The sequence below is a fragment of the Channa argus genome, chromosome 11 (genome assembly GCF_033026475.1).
Source record: "Channa argus isolate prfri chromosome 11, Channa argus male v1.0, whole genome shotgun sequence".
In the NCBI taxonomy this organism is placed as follows: domain Eukaryota; kingdom Metazoa; phylum Chordata; class Actinopteri; order Anabantiformes; family Channidae; genus Channa; species Channa argus.
Window position 1 is genome coordinate 10,444,182 of NC_090207.1, and position 19,950 is coordinate 10,464,131.

Genomic DNA, 19,950 nt, shown 5'->3' on the forward strand with positions numbered 1-19,950 from the left:
TATGTTTTTCAGATGATAAATAAAAAAGCAAAACGAAACAGTCAAGTTGTAACAGGCTCACAAGCCAGTGGGTACCGTCTGTGTGTGCATGTGTGTGTGTGTGTGTGTGTGTGTGTGTGTCCTGGCTGTCCATACTTATCTGTCATTCCTTGATGTGTGTAGCTGATAAACAGCTCTTAGCTTCACACCCAGTCATCATTAGTTTTTTTTCTAGCTCAATGTTAGCCAACGATTAAAACCCACTGAAATTCCTAACTACAGCACCTTTCCCCAGCTCTTCCCTGAGCTAGAAAACAGCAATACAAGGTGGTGAAAAATGCTTAACTGTTAAAGTGAGATATGAGGGAAATGAGGCTATATGGACCTAACAATTAGCACCTTTTTCCAGCTCATTTGCAGATTTAAGTTTGTGTTGAGAATAATAATGCTTTAATAGGCTGGTTAAAGAAAGGTGTGAGGAAGTAAGACAGAAACAGTGGAGAAAGACAGATACAGATGAATGTCAAAAGTGAGGACATAAATGTGTGCATCATGATGGAACACCAGAAAATCCAATAAGTATACAGTTTATTAATAATATCAGAAAAATAGGCAATCATAAATTCCACTGACTTTTTCCACTGATTTTTAAAATTAAAACCAGGGCATAAAGTCAGATTCAGTAGCTGTAGACAAGATATGGAAGTTTGGTTTCCTACTGTTGTGTACCAATGACATTAATCTGAAACACGTTTTTATCAAAGACAGTCTTTGCAAACAGTTATTATTCACTGTTCTTTTCTGGCTCTGTAATTGTCTACTTTAGACATGTTACCCTCTTTAGCCAACAGTAATACAGGCAACAACAAAAAAATCACTGGTATGCAAATACAAATTAAATATATATTTTGCACATATTTAGAAATCATGAGCTGAGCACTTTAACAGAAATACTTCAAAATATTAAATGCTAAATAACACACATAGTTCATAAAAGTAAAACATCCATCTTCCACAGCAATTACAGATATATATCGGACTAGAAATCTGGGTATGATTATTTGATTGCACATTAGACATACATTTTTATTGTTTTTATTAAATTAAATAAATACAAGTTCTTTGTTAAGTAATGTACATCTAGTTCTTTTTATTTTTGGTTTATCTTGACTTAAATACAAATAATCCTGCCACTGTATGTTGGGACTATATGCACAGTTTGCGCACAAGCTTTGCAGGTTGTTTTATCAATTGCTCACTAAATTTTCATAAAATAGAAAAAATAAAAATAGACACACAAATAGACATGTAAACACCAAACATAGGCTTTGGGTGTGTTTATGGTGTCTTCATTGTGATATTAGCCTGTAATTGATTTGCTTTTGATTTGCTTGAAGAGAACATACAAATGGCTGCTGTCCCTGGCCACACTGTATCTGCTGTTTGCTCTTAAAAGGCTGTGTAAACACAATTACACAACACTAAAAGCCAATTTGCTACTGCAAGTCTCAAAGTAATACAAACATGAATAAAATATGAACATTTTTTTAAGGTTAAATCTATCCCATGTAGTGCTAATGTATTATTATTTTACCACAAATTGTGTATTTAAACTACAGATGCAATTATTATATTACATATTATTATGTTATAAGTACAACCCCAATTCCAAAGAATTTGGGACAATGTGTAAAATGTAAATAAAAACAGAATGCAATTATGTGCAAATCTAAAAAACGTACAGGGGCAGCAAATGGCTTAAAAAGTAATTGCTGAAAAATCAAAACAAATAGAGGAGCATTTGACAGCTAATTAGGTTAATTAGCAACAGGTCAGTAACATGACGGGTATAAAGGCAGCATTTCAGAGCGGCAAAAGACCCACAAATGTAAAGATGGGCAGAGGTTCACTGTGGAACAATTTCATTTCATTTGATGACATTTGCAAATCTTTGCATTTTCTTTTTATTTACATGTTAAACATATTCCCAACTTTTTGGGAATTGGAGTTGTATAATTTAAGTAACTTCTTGCTTGATTGCTGCAATACACAGTCTTTACCCATTTTCTGTCTCTAGACAAAGCTGAGTAAACTTTTGGTGTGACTGTTCAGGACGGATTTCCAACTGCTGCTGCAGTGCGTTGGCCAGATAATCCACACAATCAGACTGTGTGTGTGTATATGTGTGCGTGTGCATGTGTTGGCAGCACACACTGAGAGTACTATGAGAGTGAAAGTTCCTGACAGTGTGCACATACCAAACACACAGACACACACACACACACACACACACTGCAATGTGTTGTAAGTAATAATATATCTGTAACAGATGGCATTGTTTGACTTCCACAGGCCACGTTTTGGATGATGACAAGAAGAAAATAAAAATATTATAAAATAAAAAAAAATTAAATAAAAAAATGGGAAGGAGTGAGTGTCATCTAAAAACATTCACCGTAATTAATAAAGATCTCCCACGGTTTTCATATGTAATAAGTTTTTTGAAGGAAAGGAAAATTAAATGCTTTAAACTGAGCTTAATAATGTAGGTTAAATGTTCACTCATAAGTCCGGTTGGTTTTGGGAGAGCAAGAAAGGGGGAGAAGTGGGCCAGAGGAGAGGGGGAGAAAGGTGAGAGACTTCAACAAGATACAAATAATCAAATCTAAACGAGTGATATAAATAACTGCCAACATGCACACACAGTTTCACACGTGCACAGATGCACACACAATGACTTCCCACCTTAAAAACAAAAACCGGCAAAGAATATCAAAGTGCCATTGTCCAGTTCCCTAAATAGGTTCTGCCTTTTGTCCCACTTGCACAACACGACCTATGGCATAGAGTTTGAGCCCACAGGACGACAAGTTCTGCTCCTCATGATTCTCATCATGATGTTCACGGTTAACCATGTAGTGACACAGACAGCTTATCCTATAGCCAGTGATTTATTAGCAAGGAATAATAAACAATCTCTTCTAATGCTATTGCAGCTTACAGCATTGGCTTTGTTATGTCGTATAAAGTCCAAGTGAGAGTAAATATGAATGTGTCTATCATAAGCTTGCATTTGTTTCAGCCTCGCGCAGATCATTATCATGGTCTTTACCTTGAATGATGCCCTCCTTCTACCTATCCTAGAGACCTTCAATCATAAACTGGCTGAGAGGCTTGTTTCACTGTTGATAAAAGTGTCCAGGTGAATGTGCCTCTTCATCTTCGCCTTACTTTCCTCATCCACAACTATAAATACCAAAAGCTGTTTAAAGGACTCCACTTATCAAGATGTCCCTGAGGTTTGTTCACGGTTTCCTCTGTGTGTTAATTGAATGCATTTCTTAGCGAGAGTGGTTATTGTCACCAACCCATTCTCCCTTTGTTAGGTCGCAAATGTTTGACTGCTCAAACTCGCTAAGTCGTGTAACCCAGTTTGCATAACTGACAACCTCATACAGCCTTGGTAAATACTGTTTGATTGGTACTTTTGTTGCTATTTTATGTAGGTGTATTAAAGTTTGGGTGTTTTTACAGTGTGCTCACAGTAGCTTAGTGTTCCCCTTATGCTTTCTCGCACAGTGATCGGGAGTTTTTCTATATTAAGCCCCATTATTTTGGTTATTTTGCCATCTTTTTGTGTTTTCCTTTATGTGTATAGTATCAGATTCTGTGATTTTGCTGGGCTGATTGGATATTTTTTTTGATAGAGATAGTGAGGATAATTAGTTTCCTCAGAGAGTGTTTACACGGCTATTTGCTGGAGCTATTTTATTTTGCTCTACTTTAGCCAGATGGCCGGCTTTGGTTTCGTATTTATTTAGTAGGTGTTTGTTGGATTGTGCTGCATTGATTGGCAGACGGGGCAGCTGTTGTTCATGATAACAGCTATCATCTTAGCTGTTGAAAGATGATCTTTCAGGCATCTTGTTTTGGCCATGCGGTCCCCCCAATGGAGAGAATGCCCACTTTGCCTGGAGTTGGCACATTTATTGGATGACGTTAAAAGTACATGTGGGGGAGCTACTAAGCTAACTCTGGAGGAATACGTCCTCTAAGCCAAACAAGTGGGGGAGGCTGCATGGGGCTTAGGAACTCCACCCCCACCTAAAGCACCCAGCTTCTCTTTCTGGAGTTATGCACCATTTGGGGATGTTGTGGTCAAATCATGGTAGGAATTTCCACTAGTGATATATTATCAAAGATTTTGCATGCATTGAAGATTGTTAGCCTACACATGCCAGAAGAGAATTGAGCTCCCACAGAGGGTGTTTGGACCAGTGTTTCCCAGCCCCAACAAGCAATGTCCACTCCAGGGGCTGCATATTATTATATTAGTTGCATGGAACAACCCTCCCAGTGTACTACAGTGTACTGCATGGTGTTGTAAATTTACAAGGTCTCAATTTGCATTGAGACTGAGTTGGCAGATATGCCTCCAGTTGGGAGTAAGATGGCGGCTCTGACATCTTTACTGTAGGTCCAGAGCGAGTAACTGATAATCCATGTTGCCCAGTGAAGGAATGTAACAAGACAGACCACTGGGTCTGTCACACTGAAAATGCTGGTACACGAGTGGCCAGGTCAGGGGCTGTTAACCCAGAGGACCATGACACAATGGGCCTGATTGAATCAGCTCCCATTGCTCATGCTCAGCTGACAAAGGACATTAGCGCGACAATGTAATCAGCCATGCTGGCTCGCAGGCAGGTTTGATTGACACAAACCTCTCTGCGAAAGACATCAGGAAGAACCTCACCATCATGTCTATTGTGGCTGGCAGTGTTTCATCAAGACCGTGAAGGAAAAAACTCTCCACATGAGTGATCATTACGGCATTCAGGGGATCAGGCTGTGCTAGTTGTAGGTCCAGGGACCCTAATCCTTCACACTATATGTCAAGTCTCTGCATACATTCAATGCAGGACCTTTTTTTACATTTTCTTCCTCGCCTTTCTTCTTCCCCTTCTTCTGGCTAATACTTCCATGCTGCCATGCCCACTTCACAACGCAGTCCCACATTTTCACATGGGACAAAGTGACACGTTACATTTAGCTGCATGTTGAGATGTGAAATCCAATTTCAGCTATGAGGCAAAATGGCAAATTTATATAATGGACACTGACTAGATAAATAAACATAACCTTTTACTTCTTATGTACTAGCTGTTGATACACTAGCTTCTTACACTCAATGCAATCACCTACTCAAGCTGTATTTGGTCTTTCTTTGGTCATGTCTCAAAAACTCAAACTTGCTCACAGCATTCACTGATTTCATTTTTTAAGAAACATGCCAATCTACGACAACTTGCTACTGAAACTGAACCCTAATTTTCAGTAAATAAATTCTATATTTGTTAGTAATTAAAAAAAATTTTTTATGACTGTACCTGCTTTATGATTCCCTATCTTTGCTTTTGTATATTATCTTTTATAAAGATAAGCAGACTTTAAAGAGATGTTTACAGTGATGGGGCCCATCTCACCTGAAATAAAAAGCAGCGTTGCTACTGTATGGCAAAGTATAATAATGGGTTTATTTGGGTTTAAGAAAAGGCATCCCATATATATACAGCCTTTTTAAATTTATAGTACCAAAAAAGTCACTAAAGTAACAGCAATATCATACTGATTTATTAAATTTAACAAGTCTAGATGTACTGAGTGAACTAAGTGAATTCTTGTAATTTGTGTTATTTCAAATTTGCAGAAATAATACATTTTCTGTGTTAGTTTAACTCACTACAAACATGTATGCCAAATGTATCCCATATCCAGCTGCTCGGTCTGCTTATTAGCAGACTCCCGCTGTCTAACAGAGTGCATCCCCCTCCCCTGATTTTAAAATTTGTAACTTTGTTTAATTTCAGACACCATATACAACACAAGGGCCCAACTTCACTGCTCAGAGCAAACACACCCACTGCTTTTCTTTGAAGCAGATATAACTGCAGACTGTGTATACAAGCTAGGCAGATCAAACCTCTGCATGGTTACCACTGGTTACCACCTCTATGGCCAAGAACACAGCCTTACACAACACAATCAATCTATGGGCCTGAGGAGCGAGTTCTCTTGAGACACGCTAGCAGACATTCAGAAAAGGTTGAAGGAAGGGAAAAAAAGGATTTGTGTGTGAGAATAGATCAAAACAAACATCTACCACTGTCTATAATCACTCTGGCAAGCCTTTAAATATATAGAAGAACCTCCAAACATCTACTCTTGGCTTGTTATGTGGCTTTTCCAACAACAGACACAAAAGTGCCACAAAAGAGTGTGCGCCAAAGAAGACTCTTCAGATCCCCAAGTGGAGAAAGGCACAGCCAACATATGTTTGCTCATGCTATCAGTGGCTGGTTTGTGTTTACATATGCTTTAACAGTTTTTGAGGAAGACCAGGGGTACATTATCACAGTGCTTTTTGACGTTTTTGAGGAGGTGGACCAGTCACATTGCTTGATAGTTTGACATCAGCTGGTTATCAGCTTTTTTCCATGAGCTTATCAGAGGTAATGTAAACCTACAGAGGTAGAGACATTTGTTACAGTGCGCGAGCCAATACTAAGTCAAAGGGTCTGATGGCAAAGACATAGAGCTCACCACAGTTTGTTATATGTTAAAACACTAGTGTTTTAATCTTTAATATAAAATGTCATCTTAAAGTGCAATCGAGATAGCTCTGTTGAAATCATATCAATGACTCTGATGTAACACCAGGAAACACAACTTCTCACCCTCATTCTCACTCATCTTCCCAAGCTAACAATAAAGACACTTACTTTAATGGACACCCACCAACCGTCCCCTTTGTAATGCAATCTGTTTTCTTAAGACCATGACTAAGAGGCATATGGCAGCAATAAATTAGAATTTGTGATACATGGCCAAAACTGTAGTCGTTACTTTGTAATCAGGAGGCCAACGTGGCCCTTAATCATGATTTCTCAATCCATAAGGGAATGCCTGAATTATGTTTACAAAAATAAGCGTCAGGAAATGGTTAAACAAGCAAAGGTGGGTTTATTCACAATTGAAATATGGTAAACAAAAAAATTGGCTGCTCTAGAACTAACTATGTCTCCAGACTCATTTTTGCTTGGAAAAGCCTAAACAGATTTCAACACTAAAAAAACAAACAAACAAACAAAAAAAAAACAGAGCAGAAAGAATAATATGTTTACAACTTAGGTAATTGAACCCGTGTTCTCGATCTTCTGGCCCATTGGGTTGATTTTATTTTCAAAAATCTTGACTTCACAATCTGTTGATGCTTTAACTTGATTGTTCCCTGATCACTCTTGGCAGTAACTATCATCTTCAGATCTGAGAATGTGAGGTTTTAATGTCTATCATTTAACATATAGCATTAATAAGGGCAATGCTTCCCCTGATTAAGCTGAATAACAGAAAGGATGAAAGGTGGGTTCAGTCTTAACTTGGCTGAAGAAGAAAGGATGAGTTGGTGTGCTCCAGTAGAGGCCAGTGGAAATATTTCCAGCTGTTTTTCATAAAACCCACACAAAGAAAAAATAAGTGCCTAGTAAAGTGGCACACTAGGTAGATGTCATTATTCATCATTGGTTCGATGTCATTAAAATATGATGCCATGAAAATATGGAAGAGTCATGTGTGCTTATGCACTGCTACTGGTTACCTAACTGTAAAGATGTGTATTGATTAAAGTGTTAATACCAAAGAAAAGGAAAGATACTAAAAAGTATTTGCATGTGCTGAGAACAAAGTACCCTGTGTTGCCATGTGAATTCAGTTTTATTCAAAGCCAATATTACATAGACACTTTTCTTCTATGCATGCTTTCCATTGTAGCAACATGTGGTGCAGCAGCCACACACTGCCAAGAGATTGTTTGGAGATTTCTCAGGTGTCTGTCTACTGCCGTCTGGCTTGCTTTTTAATGGCAAAGAGCAGATGTACCTAAGAATATACTTGCAACACAGTGAATTGGCAATATGTACTGTTAAGGATGATATTTATTTTCTTGCCAAATGTTTTCAGTGGCATGTGTTGCATGCAAATTTAACGTTGCCCTAAATGGATTTGAATAATGTGGCTCGGTTGCTAATTGTATTTTTTTGCATTGTAATCCTTAACCAAAAATCTCTCAACTTAATAATGGCGAAAAAAAAAAAATCCATAGCCCAATTTTGCACCATTTACATTTGAGGAAAATAAGTTTGCAAGTACAGCTACACGCAGGCAACCAGACACATAAAATAAGCACTGTCTCTGTTCAGTATTTTAAAATGAATACTTGCAAACTGAACCAAGTCCAACAACAAAACATGTTTCACTTAAAAAATGTTGCTTATTTGTAATTTAAAGACACGTTTAGATAAAGTCATCAGTTCAGTCAAAGTAAAAAAATAAGTCTTAAGATCTGCCATATGTTGGCAGTGAAAAATGTAGTGAAAAGTGTATGCTGCCCTAAAACATAGGTTTACTTTAACTAAAGAAGAATTATTTAGAAAGGCTGCAGGGCTCCACACCTTCACTCAATTCTGACAGTAGCTTGAACTATTATAAATAGGTACCAAGCGCCACCATCTCTTAATTGTAGACTGTGATCCTGAGCATCTCTTGTGGACATTATATGGTAAAAGACAGCATACTAAGATTACAAAGTCCTTATCTTAATCTGTTACTTTAGTTTAGCCTCTTTTGTTAGCCTTAGCATTCTTTCAACTAATTCTTTGAAATGGTTCAGTGACAACTGGATTAGTTGGCTGAACTACCTGCAACGTCCTGTCCCTGGACTTTGAGAGAGAAGCCCTGACCATATATTTACCTTGGTTCTATTGATCACTAGCCTGTTTGACAAGCCAGACGAGGAAAGTGCGGCGTTTGCTCAACAATGAACCTTTCCACATGTATCTGAGCAAACACAGCATTCTGCAATATATGTCTGACATAAGACGTGATAATGAGCATGCTGTGCTCAAACTCCGAATCACTTTAGTTAATGTTTGATGAGGTGCACGTTGAAAGACTGATAAACTGTCTGATGGACACATTAGTCTGATTCTTTTGCTTATTTGTCTTTACACACGGCCATGAAAAGACCAATAACTTACCTGATGATGTCATGTGGTCCGAGTCCATGAGAAATGCACAACCTGGACTGGAGATCCAATCCAGAGAGGAAATTATGAGGAGCAGGAGGTTACAGGAGGACAACGAGACAGCCATGATGCTGGAGAGAGAGACAGACGGGGGAATGAGAGAGGAAAAGAGAAATGATGATTATAATTATCAGTTGGACTCCATGATGACATGCCCATGTGAAAAACCCTCCTTCTCCCCCACTCTCTGACTCCCTTTTTCTTTTTGTCTCTTTCTTTCTCTCTGCCCTGTAAGCACAAGGCAGGGAGCCATTTATTTTCGGCTGGTGGATGTGAAATCTAACACGGGACAGGGCATAATTAATTATCATGCCAGGCTGCTGCTGCATCGTCTGACAGTTGAATACATAAAGCCTGATTTCTCCTGTTTAGACGATATTTATGTCTTTATTTTTCTTTCTTTATCTACTTCACTAGAAACACTGGAGCAATGACAGTCTCAATTTGACAAAAGAAAAATATCAAAAGACTTTTACAAATGCTGAGAAATACCCTAAACAATGTGGTTTTGTTCTTTCAGTAGCTAAATTTTTATACAGACCTGAACATTTACTGTGGGTTAGATATGACAGCAGGAAGAGTAATGTAAAATAAGCACGTAAAGTCAGGGTAGTGTCTGACTTCTTGTGTCTGTATTTTAGTGCTAGACAGGTACTGTACACAGTGACCAAAATACCTGCACAATAGCTACCTGCTACGTCTGGAAAAAAGGTAGATTAATGTGGTGAAAGCAGAGTGATAGGTAATAATTCATTCATCAATAGTGTCACATTCACTGTAAAGAATCTATTTCTAATACAGAAATAATTACAGCAGGTTAAAATTTCTCAACCCATATAAATTTCATATTAATGTGTATAAGGATGTGACTTCTGGTGTCCAGTAATCACATGCTGTAGCAAAGGACAGAAGATTCTAGAAAAACTTCCGGGTACATTCTTAACATAGACCGACACACTCACATTTCCCCTGAGCCTGACTCACTTCTAAAAGCTGGACTTTAATTTTCCAACAAAATCTTTAACACAGAAATGTGGTAACTTCTTCTCTCATTTTTGCCATATACCTATTACGAAAATATGATTTTTATTTTATTATATGGCCTGTGATAAAGAAATAAAAAAAGACAAACTTCCTCATACTATCAAGTGGGATACTACCAGTCAAGTCCGACCTCTATATATAGGCCAAGCTTTCTGTCCGCACCCTTGGCTATTTACAGCTGTGTCACCACAACTTCACTGGGCAACAACCCTAAACCTGAAGGCTATAGTTCTGAGTGTTTTCCCCAGTTCTGTTATAGCCTGAAGAGGAAAGACCGTAAAGTTATCTAACTACAGTGTTCTATCCAGCATCCACTTCTTGTGTGTTTTTTTCCTAGAAACAGCAAATGATTATTTGACAGCATATTTACAATATATATATATTCAACTACTGCCCAACATTACAGCCACATCACAGGGCACATTTACAAGATTAGCAGGCTTTGATAGTGTCTTTGCAGACAGGAAGATGTTTCAGCAAAGTTCACGAGCATAGTATAACAATATGAAACAAACTGACACCAATTACTAACAGCAATAATGCCAGCCAGTTTAATTATTCTGCAGTGGAACTACTGTATTTCTTTTAATCTATATAACCCTACAACTATACCAGAAAAAAAACTTTGGAAATTTCACATTTGTTGCTGTACATTGTAAAATAGACAACTCAGAGTGTGTGTGTGTGTGTGTATGAGTTCCAAGTGTCCATATTCAATTCAATTTAATTCTAAGTTATACAACCCAAACAATCATGGCAGAGCTGTCAAGCAGCAGGCCAAACTGGCCTGACTGCAGAATTCCATTTGCAATCAATTACTGCTCTTTTTCTGCATTTGACACTTTGCCCAAATTTGCCTTCAGATTTTCTCACGCCTCCTGTGTGCTTCCTCTTGCATCAGTTTTGACAGTCTTTTATTCTAAAATCATAATCTACATTTTCTCTTCACATCAAAGCTAAAGTGCCCTTATTAGGGCAGAATTTCCAACCTTTGAGCAGTTTTCTTTATGACACCTGAAGGATTTACATTCTTCTTTTTTTCCAAACTGTTTTTGAGAATTCTTTCAAAATTTTTGATTGAACCAAAGGGCTATAAAAGAGGGCCAAACAGCCCATCTATTCAAACATGTGGCCTCATGTTAATCCTCACATTACTCTCCCCCCCTCTATCATGAAAGCGTCTGTGAAAGCACTGGCAAGGCTGCCGCTTCATCTCCATCTCATGCAAGTTTTGCCCCCCCCCCCATATCTTCTCTCGGCCAATTACAGGCTCTCAGGCTCACGGGAAAGCTGGCTAATCCAATCAGTAAAGAGGAAGGCTCAGCCCAGGCCTCCTGCGGTCCCTTGGTAAACATTTAAGTTCTTTGTGGTCAACCTTCCTTCCAGTACTTTGGCCATAAAATGTAAATGCACGCGTGCATCCACACACGCACACACATTCTTCAGGGACTCTTAAGCAGAGCAGGGACAATGGATTTTAATAAACTTTATTTACTCTATTTAGGCATGTTAGTTAAAATGCCACAAGGTCTTTGTCAGAGCAAAAAAAATATGGTTGGTACACAGTATAAAAGGAAATGAGAAAAAAGAAGTGTATCAGTAAGAAAAAATATGAGATTTGCTTATACAAAGGATTAACGTAGTTTGTCATCCTGAAAATACTTGAGTATCAAAAAACAAAAATAAAAATAAATCGCTTTTAGAAATAATTCCTTCTATGCTGACTAAAATATCTTTGCATGCATGATATTTAATACAAACAATATACAATATAAACACTATTCTAATACATGTCATGGCGGCATAAACAAAAGGAGAAAAGTTGGAGAAATCATCCTGAGATTGAAAATAAATTGAGCTTGTGTTCACACAGCAAGAGTTCTTGGTTTTTGGTTTGAAAAATATTTTTGACATGCAAGAAAATCACTCTTGACATTTGCCTATAGTATGTGTGGAGCTCTATAAGAAGATCAAATGGCATATGTTCATTAACCCTGTTTCTGATGTCAGTGGGGCAATGAGAGGCACCACATACAAAGAGGATCTGAACTTTTTTTTGTCAAAAGAGCATCTTTAGGTTTTGGGATGTACGGGATGTGTGACAGAGTGTGCAAAGGGCCTCTGTGTAAAGACATGTTCCTTTAAAACTCTATTAATCATCTGTGTTTGCTCAAAAGAGCTGACAAGGGAGGCCAGAGGAGGATAGAAGCAGATGGAGTTGTGGTTTAAGACTAAACCCAAAGAACAAAAAAGGTTACGGGGTGAGAGGTCATATCATCTGTGTTGTAGCTGCAAAAGTATATACACACACACTTAAGAATTATGTTGCAAGCCCAAGTTTAGTTTGCAATCTCTCTAAAGAAAAAACAGATACAGAGCGAAAACGCTGCAATATATTCCCTCTGAAATTCTGCAAAAAACTAAAATGATGGTGATTAAACTTTCCTTGGTCTTGAATTCACTATAAATAAGAGGGAAGAGAGCTGGCACTCTGCCTGAATGTTTTTTTGGACATTCAGTTGTTACTGGTTGGTGGAGCATGACTGAAACGCTCTATATGTCAAGTGTGCATGGACAAAAAACTTTGATGAAATGTGTCCTGGATTGGTTTCAGCACTGGAGAACAGAAAAGTTTGGATACTCGTGTTTCATAGATTGATTGATAGATTTCATGGATTGGTTAAGAATGGAGCTACCAAACTCTGCACACTCAGTAACCTCACTCCCAATATTCAAAAAAGTACTGAAAACAGAACTCTTCCATATCTTCCAAATGCACTTAAATATATTAAAAAAATAATAAATCTCTCTCTCTGCTCTTTCTTGCACTTGCGTCTCATGAAACGGAAACACTTGTTCTGATAGGACTTTGCTTTGATGTTTTCTCCTTGACTTAGATCTTTTCACTTGTGAATGGCTTTGGATAAAAGCAGCTGCCAAATGAATAAATGTAAATGTATTCTAAATGTAAAAGTATCGATGAGTATGGTGGTTTTTTGAGTGCCATGTGCTAATGTGCTAGCACATAAACTGAAAAGCCCCAGGGGCCAGATGATATAAACATTCAGTTGTTTTTTTTTGTTTTTTTACATTTAGCTCAGTAATCTCATATAAACATGTAAAAAGACAAATGATGATTCACCATTTTACTTTAACTTAACTTTGATAAAATGCTCTTTTTACCTGACATAATCCAGATTAGCCTAACTGATTGTTAGGAGCAACAGTGTCTCGTCTCAGTCTCCACCAAACACAGCTAATGTTAGCTAGCTAGTCAGCAGCAAATCATCATGGGAATCATCTCACTGACTTACAATTTACAGACCTGAAACTTTCTGCCCTCACTTGTAAATGCAGCTATTGCCTCAGTTTGGCTGAAGGCTATTGAGGTTAACTAAAAACCTTGTTATGTCCATAGCTAATTCTAGCTTTTAGCTAGCTAGCAAACCTGGGGCGGCAGTGGTTGGTAGGGTCAGAGTTTCACACCCCGCTCTTCCCAACCATATGTCGAGGTGTCCTGGGCAGGTCACTGAACCACCAATAGCCCATCTCCATTCCCAGCTGCAGAGTGCCGGTCCCAAGCCCGGCAGAAATTGGAAAGGGTTGCGTCAGGAACGGCATTCGGTGTAAAAAAACGGTGCCAAATCTAAATGCGGACTAATGGCTCACTGTGGTGACACCGAAGTTATGTGTTAAGTCAAAAGGACAAGAAACAAACAAACAAAAAAAAACAACAAAAAAACAAACAAACAGCTAGCTAGTCTGAATGAACTACATCAATCCAAACACTTTTAGGTGTAGGAAAATTCTGGACTTCTTAGAAAACATTTGGGGATCAAGCCCAGAAGCCATTGATGTCTTTTTGCCTAAATGGTCTGCAATTATATAGCATTTTTTAAACTTACCTTAACTTAACTTAATTATGCTGTAGCTCAGTAGGTTGAACCAGTACGTTGAACACTCCTGGTTGTGTGTCTGATTGCTCCTGGTGGGTCAGGTGAGTGAGTGTTCATGACGCACGTTTATTTGGCATAAGTTTTTGGATTGCCGATGCAATTCCTGCCCTTTCTGCCCCACCCCTCTGGCTTTTATCTTAGGACTGACACCAAGGTTACCATTGGTGGCTAGGCCACACCTGGTTCAAAACTGCAGCCCTCTGCATCCCAACACAATGTTCTATATAAAGTTCTATATAATTCACATAAGCAGTATTATATAAGCAGACTATTTACCATTTATGCACACACACCACTGACGGCAGAGCTGCCATGTAGTAGCTGACAGAGGACAACCTGGTGATCAGTGTCACGAGGAGCTGGGAATCAAACTGCCATTGGTGGTTGACTGATCTACCTCCTGATCCACAGCCACCACATTGATTTTAGGGGTTTTAGGACTATAGGGTTTTGGGATCTTCTCCAATAGAGCAGTATTGTAAATGTAAACTCAATCTTTCACTTAATCACTATCAACTCCTCATTCCATAATTTATGCCTTTTTTAAGCCCCTCTCTCTATTATTAATTGTAGTCTACCACTACAAATACCCTGAGGCTCCAAGCTCAATGGGCTCATCTCACTGGGCTAATGGAGGGCTAAAGAAGAATTAAAAGATTGAAATCAATTCAGTATGACCTTGTTAATTACTTTCAACCAGTCACTGAATCACTTGCCAAGTCTACATAGTAAAATCTAGTATGGAGTGTATTGAACACTGAGTCAGAAACTGATGGAACCAATGTCTCTTAAAACTCCTCGCTTCATCTATTAAAACATCTCTTACTACAGTTACCAGGTGAATAATATAATAGCTACCATTATGCATGTCCTTCATCATCTTTTTTTCTTTCTGCACTCGTACTTAGTGAGCAACTGTTCCAACAATAAATCTAAGCGAGGTTCAGATATATTCAAATAAATATTATCTATGTACTGGATATATTAAAAAGCATTAAAATATGAATACTATCACACCCACAGTGTAGGTATTGATAATTATTAAAGTGGCATCTAAACTGTCACTACTGGTGCAATAAACATGCAGTATTTTCTACTGCTATGTGATGAAATACACATTGAATACAGTCAAGAGACTTAACAACACAATCACCCTTTAGAGTAGAATGTGTTTTAACAAAAAACTGAGCTGCAGTTGTATAAAACCTTTTATAGACATTTGTACATTTTATTCAGTCACAGTGTGCTGTGCATCCTAATTCTATGTTTAAATGCTAATGCATTTAGTAGAAATGCAACACAGAGATAAAGAGGTAAACATATAGCATTCAAAATCTCAAGCTACTCTCGCAGCCAAAATTGGATTGTATTCGTTTTCACTAAATGACTGCCATCGACCAAGAATCGAGCTACCAAACTCTGCACACTCAGTAACCTCACTCCCAATATTCAAAAAAGTACTGAAAACAGAACTCTTCCATATCTTCCAAATGCACTTAAATATATTAAAAAAATAATAAATCTCTCTCTCTGCTCTTTCTTGCACTTGCGTCTCATGAAACAGAAACACTTGTTCTGATAGGACTTTGCTTTGATGTTTTCTCCTTGACTTAGATCTTTTCACTTGTGAATGGCTTTGGATAGAAGCAGCTGCCAAATGAATAAATGTAAATGTATTCTAAATGTAAAAGTATCGATGAGTATGGTGGTTTTTTGAGTGCCATGTGCTAATGTGCTAGCACATAAACTGAAAAGCCCCAGGGGCCAGATGATATAAACATTCAGTTGTTTTTTTTTGTTTTTTTACATTTAGCTCAGTAATCTCATATAAACATGTAAAAAGACAAATGATGATTCACCATTTTACTTTAACTTAACTTTGATAAAATGCTCTTTTTACCTGACATAATCCAGATTAGCCTAACTGATTGTTAGGAGCAACAGTGTCTCGTCTCAGTCTCCACCAAACACAGCTAATGTTAGCTAGCTAGTCAGCAGCAAATCATCATGGGAATCATCTCACTGACTTACAATTTACAGACCTGAAACTTTCTGCCCTCACTTGTAAATGCAGCTATTGCCTCAGTTTGGCTGAAGGCTATTGAGGTTAACTAAAAACCTTGTTATGTCCATAGCTAATTCTAGCTTTTAGCTAGCTAGCAAACCTGGGGCGGCAGTGGTTGGTAGGGTCAGAGTTTCACACCCCGCTCTTCCCAACCATATGTCGAGGTGTCCTGGGCAGGTCACTGAACCACCAATAGCCCATCTCCATTCCCAGCTGCAGAGTGCCGGTCCCAAGCCCGGCAGAAATTGGAAAGGGTTGCGTCAGGAACGGCATTCGGTGTAAAAAAACGGTGCCAAATCTAAATGCGGACTAATGGCTCACTGTGGTGACACCGAAGTTATGTGTTAAGTCAAAAGGACAAGAAACAAACAAACAAAAAAAAAACAACAAAAAAACAAACAAACAGCTAGCTAGTCTGAATGAACTACATCAATCCAAACACTTTTAGGTGTAGGAAAATTCTGGACTTCTTAGAAAACATTTGGGGATCAAGCCCAGAAGCCATTGATGTCTTTTTGCCTAAATGGTCTGCAATTATATAGCATTTTTTAAACTTACCTTAACTTAACTTAATTATGCTGTAGCTCAGTAGGTTGAACCAGTACGTTGAACACTCCTGGTTGTGTGTCTGATTGCTCCTGGTGGGTCAGGTGAGTGAGTGTTCATGACGCACGTTTATTTGGCATAAGTTTTTGGATTGCCGATGCAATTCCTGCCCTTTCTGCCCCACCCCTCTGGCTTTTATCTTAGGACTGACACCAAGGTTACCATTGGTGGCTAGGCCACACCTGGTTCAAAACTGCAGCCCTCTGCATCCCAACACAATGTTCTATATAAAGTTCTATATAATTCACATAAGCAGTATTATATAAGCAGACTATTTACCATTTATGCACACACACCACTGACGGCAGAGCTGCCATGTAGTAGCTGACAGAGGACAACCTGGTGATCAGTGTCACGAGGAGCTGGGAATCAAACTGCCATTGGTGGTTGACTGATCTACCTCCTGATCCACAGCCACCACATTGATTTTAGGGGTTTTAGGACTATAGGGTTTTGGGATCTTCTCCAATAGAGCAGTATTGTAAATGTAAACTCAATCTTTCACTTAATCACTATCAACTCCTCATTCCATAATTTATGCCTTTTTTAAGCCCCTCTCTCTATTATTAATTGTAGTCTACCACTACAAATACCCTGAGGCTCCAAGCTCAATGGGCTCATCTCACTGGGCTAATGGAGGGCTAAAGAAGAATTAAAAGATTGAAATCAATTCAGTATGACCTTGTTAATTACTTTCAACCAGTCACTGAATCACTTGCCAAGTCTACATAGTAAAATCCCTCGGTATTCAGTCTGATTTAAAAAAAATGAAAAAACACCAACCAAAGGCAATAAAGCTCATGTCAATAAAGCATGCGAATGTGACACCACAAGGCATCTTTTTAGGTGGAAAACTGCAGTACTGGAGTAGGAACAAATACTTTGGTTAAATGTACTAGCATTAACTAACCTATGGTCATAAAAATATACACACAAAAACGTAATGGATGGACAATTTAATGTCCAACCACTGTGCTTCATTTGTTCAACCAACTTTAAACTGTTGGCCTCTTCTTACAGTATGTGACTTTTCAGTTGTTTGTAAAGTATCACTGATACGAACGGCATGTCGTGCAACCTGATTTGTTTTTAAGACTATTAATAATATAGAAAAGAGGCAGGTTCTGTAAACAAGTCTGAAGGGCACACACTATATATTTTAGTCCATACCCAAAAGATTGTTTTCATTGCTAAAATTGTTAAACAAAATGACCAGAAAATGACCCAGATCTTCAAAATGTGTCATTTAACATAATAAAAGCAGAAATGTGACCAAAAAGTAAAACAGTTATAATTATTAGCTTTTTTTTCAGCAGCAAGGCAGTGACCTGGTTCCTATATATCCTAACACTTCCAAGGACCTGATACCTACAATACTGTTACGGATACTTATTAATTACTCTGCCACAAGGAGGTGAGATTATACTTTATGACTGTTCAAGTGTACACAAAGTAGTCCAAAGGTCCACTGTTGGGTCTCTCAATAATTACACAAGAATAATGCAAATAGATTTTCTGTTCTGTACCCTTTCCTCCATCACCACCACTAAAGTCTTTCTTAAAAATAAACAAAATTTGAGTAAACATGCTGCAGACCTCAACATGGGCCTGCATGTTAAATCAGATACCAGTGAAGAAGAGTCCACATTGGCAAAGAGGTGGGGCCCAAAATCTGCAACAACCAGCTGTTCTTCATGAGCTTTGGGCTGCTGGAAATATTTACATGCATTTATTAACCAGTGGTGGAAGTGTGTATATATGTGTATGTGCATATTTATCCAGAGGAAATATATATGAAGAGAGTATACATTTTTAACCTGTGTGCATGTGTTTATGTGCATTTGTGCTCTGAGATATTCACGTCTAGCTACTGGATGGCTCCAATGTCTCCTACTCTTATTTCATAAGAGAGAGTGGAAAAGTCAGAGTCAGCATACTGGCATGAGAAGAGCCTCTGCTGGAAACAGATCAGGACACACATCTGCAAACCCTGCTCTGAGCGTGTGGGAGGCGAGAAAGACACACACAGAGAGAGAGTGAGTGTTTGTGTGTAAGTGCCTGCACAGGCATAGTATGTATAAAGTCAAACGGGTGTATCAGCGTGAGAACAAAACAGGAAAAATTGCAAATATGAAAAAGACAGAGGCATTGAAAATGTATACTGTACAGATGTGAAAATTGTTGTGTTTGTTTTCACAGACATAAAACAGTTTGTCTAAAATACTGAAAGCAATAGCTGTTAAGTTTTTCATCTGATACAGCTGCCTGACATCAGTAGAATAACTGGTAATTAGATACAAGAGATAATTAAATCAAACTACTTAGACATCAGACTGAGACATCAGATATGAGATAATCTGGACTGTGTTTTTCTTATTTGATGTGTTTTGAATGGCATACATGTCCTGTTAAAAAGAAATCGAAGTCTCTATTAACCCACGTGTTGTTTTACAGGACTAAGTATAGATGTGCAGCATGTACCACTCTAATTTGTTGTAAATCCTGCTGCTTCTTCCACTTTGTCAGACATGCACACTCACACACATCATGACAACCATGCACATCAATAAAGACCAATACACATGGGTGTGTGTAAAATCTAATGGTTTCCAGAGTGCTGTTGAGCTGTCAAAGGGTATAGAACATAACAGCTGTACTTAATGTCGTATGTGGGAGTGTATTGAACACTGAGTCAGAAACTGATGGAACCAATGTCTCTTAAAACTCCTCGCTTCATCTATTAAAACATCTCTTACTACAGTTACCAGGTGAATAATATAATAGCTACCATTATGCATGTCCTTCATCATCTTTTTTTCTTTCTGCACTCGTACTTAGTGAGCAACTGTTCCAACAATAAATCTAAGCGAGGTTCAGATATATTCAAATAAATATTATCTATGTACTGGATATATTAAAAAGCATTAAAATATGAATACTATCACACCCACAGTGTAGGTATTGATAATTATTAAAGTGGCATCTAAACTGTCACTACTGGTGCAATAAACATGCAGTATTTTCTACTGCTATGTGATGAAATACACATTGAATACAGTCAAGAGACTTAACAACACAATCACCCTTTAGAGTAGAATGTGTTTTAACAAAAAACTGAGCTGCAGTTGTATAAAACCTTTTATAGACATTTGTACAT

The 19,950-nt window shown here is 38.1% G+C and overlaps 1 protein-coding gene across 4 annotated transcripts in view; it reads right to left on the minus strand.

Moving 5' to 3' along the window:
* The window catches only part of ghra (growth hormone receptor a), a 36,875-nt gene that overhangs the window by 15,134 nt on the left and 1,791 nt on the right, over positions 1-19,950 (minus strand). For all 4 annotated transcript variants that reach the window (XM_067519729.1, XM_067519730.1, XM_067519727.1 and 1 more), the window contains exon 2: positions 9,075-9,193. In XM_067519729.1, the coding sequence (XP_067375830.1) occupies positions 9,075-9,189 (115 nt within the window). In that variant the 5' untranslated portion in view covers positions 9,190-9,193. The remainder of the gene's footprint in view (positions 1-9,074; positions 9,194-19,950) is intronic.